The sequence below is a fragment of the Porites lutea genome, chromosome 14 (genome assembly GCF_958299795.1).
Source record: "Porites lutea chromosome 14, jaPorLute2.1, whole genome shotgun sequence".
Taxonomy (NCBI): domain Eukaryota; kingdom Metazoa; phylum Cnidaria; class Anthozoa; order Scleractinia; family Poritidae; genus Porites; species Porites lutea.
Window position 1 is genome coordinate 2,795,370 of NC_133214.1, and position 2,615 is coordinate 2,797,984.

Consider the following 2,615-nt stretch of genomic DNA (forward strand, 5'->3'; position numbering starts at 1 on the left):
CAATGTAAGTATATCAAGCGCACTTCCCCTTCCAGGAAAGCAAGAGATAGATATAATGACATTTTAAAATAAAAGGAACTGAACTGTACTTGAACTGGACATACAAAAAAGTCAAATGGCAAAGAATACACGATTGCTTTAAAATAAATTCAATCTTTTGCACTGCATGCGCAGTCAATGTTTTTGTTGTTGGTTTGTTTGTTCGTTTTTCAGACTTTTCTTCCGCTTAAAACATGGTTCGAGTTTTCGAGGGTAAAATTATGTAAACATTATCTAAAGGGAAACAAAAATTACTTCGATTTACCAGGAAGTTCGAGTTCTAGAGAAATCGAGTTGCCGAGGGTAAAATTACAGTAAATGTATGAAGGTAGGAGATCCAAACCGGAAATCGATTTTGGTTCGAGAGTTAAGCGAGGTTGGAGTTATTGGGAGTAGACTGTACTTAAGCTACGGAATTTATGTGGAAAATCTATTTGCTTGAGTACCAGATTAGGTAAAGTTTAAAACAACTCGATTTTGTATGCGTTAGAAATGAGTCTGAACGGCACAGAATAGTGCAAAATTGTAAACGTTCTTTCCTTGTAAATGCACAAGAAAATCCAGTAATAGCTCCCAAAATTTGTATGTGTCTTCTCCGAATAGATTATTAGGAACCTTAAGATCCGAGGACGGCGACGGAAGAGAAAACGTCGCTGAAAAAGTGAATTCGCGTTCTTTCAATCTTCACCACGATTAGTCCAAGTCACTAACTTTGTCAAATGTAGGCGAACCCTCCTAAAGCTGAATTCCTAAGAACCATATCCAAGTTCAGAAAGAGAGAGGAAATTTCGTCGTTGCTTGTGTACTTCCTCTGTACATTGTGAAATTAGGCATTTTCAGGTCGTAGTCGTGCAGTGACGGCAAAGAAATGTACAAAAAAGCGTGATGCAGGTGCAAAATTGTTGTTTTGCTAATTAAACCCCTATTGCTTGGTAGCGGGGGTATCGCCGTCGTCGGATCTTAGGGTCCCTAATGTGCAAGAAACGCTGGGGACATCATGTTCCCAAGGCAACAAACTATCAGAAGCTTATAAATTAAAAGGATTCAAAAGTGTTTTTCTAGTCAGGATTCAGCTTGAAAAAGGCTTTTGCTCAATTAATGATTAATTTGGTCGGTTTCGCAGTTGCCCATAACAAGATATTTACATAGTTTATTCCAACAGTAAATTCCACGGATGTGTTAATGACTAACATAAATTCAAAGAAACTACTTGAATAGATAAATTAATTAAATAAGTTTATAACTTCTACCAAGTTATTTAGGCTAAAAAGTTAATCGACAATTTCGTTTTTAAGCTTGAATGTACCAGATAATCATTATCGCATAAACATAAATAAAAACAGCTGTTATTACTTCCATGTCATTAATGCATGCCTGATATTAGTTATTCTCTCGTTGTTCACTGCAGGATATCTTTGCTAATGTGCTTTTAACTGCTATTCTAAGCTCACGAAGGCGCCAACAATACAACAGTGGATTTATCGCGGAATTAGCAAAGATCAAAGTTGCTGTGAAAATCCAGGGCGTGTTAGAATCGTTTGCGTCAGAGTTATCGCGGCGAGAGAGAAAATACATGACTCTTGGGAAGTAGCAGAAACATGCACATATGTAGAACACAAAAGTGTTAAGAGCAGCGTATTTCATTGTTGCGATATTGCGTATATTCATTTCCGTGTTAGAATTTTGAGCGGCCTGTCTTTGAATCCGAATCTGTAACTGATGACGACGAACGACACGATAAATATTAATATAGCAAATTATCGAAGCTGCGTTATAAACCCCAAGTAGAACGTAGGCGGCGTGTTTAAGAATCGTGTTGAGCTGTAATCTAATACACGACACAAAGAAGTGAAGAATCCAGATAAAAACCATGATGAAGATAACTCGAGGCGTTGTGACCACAGCATAGTAAGACATGTGACACTGAAGAGCCAAGACCCGGTCAACGCTTATCAACGCCATTGTAGCGAGGGATATTCCTATTAAAGACGAGGACATCGTATATGATAGCTTCGCGATTAATCCATTTAATGAAAGTTCCTGTGCGATATAAAAAGGCTGTGTAATCAAGCCCACTGCCAGATCTGAAACGGCTAAACCAGCGAGCAAAATCATCGACGCCCTCGAACGAAGAGACGGAGAGGTTAAAATCGCTGCTAACACCAACGAATTGCCTAAAATGGCTGCCAACATAAGTGGAATATTTATCAGGCAGTTAGCGACGACAATGGTCGAACTTGAAGTTGTAGAGTAGTTTTTGTAAACTGATTCATTCATTTTCCAAGGAAAGGCTGAACTTTTTCAAAGGCGAATGTTAAAGTCACATACGATCGGTTTTTGATGGCTCGTTGGAGTTTCGTTATATTTGTGATTTTAGCTACGCAAATATAATAATAATAACACTTATATAGCGCTTATCCGCATGCGTTCTAAGCGCTTAATATAATGACTGTTTTTTTTGTAGAAAGTAATTTACTTTGTGATTTGCCATCAATTAATTTTCTTTTATGCTTTCCGGCTGGCAGATGGCTGCTGGTGACACAGGAATAAAATATCAGTTCGTTGTGTGGGAAGGA

At 38.0% G+C, this 2,615-nt stretch overlaps 1 protein-coding gene across 1 annotated transcript; it reads right to left on the reverse strand.

The window, feature by feature from the left end:
- Positions 1 to 1,299: 1,299 nt before the first annotated feature.
- On the reverse strand, positions 1,300 to 2,316 carry LOC140925006 (histamine H2 receptor-like). The gene has a single exon (XM_073374969.1). It carries the CDS (start codon positions 2,314 to 2,316, stop codon positions 1,420 to 1,422), a length of 897 nt encoding a protein of 298 aa, XP_073231070.1. The 3' UTR covers positions 1,300 to 1,419.
- Between the last annotated feature and the right edge of the window lie 299 nt (positions 2,317 to 2,615).

Coding starts and splice junctions, on each gene's coding strand:
- LOC140925006 (XM_073374969.1), bottom strand. CDS start 2,316: ATGAATGAATCAGTTTACAAAAACTACTCTACAACTTCAAGTTCGACC.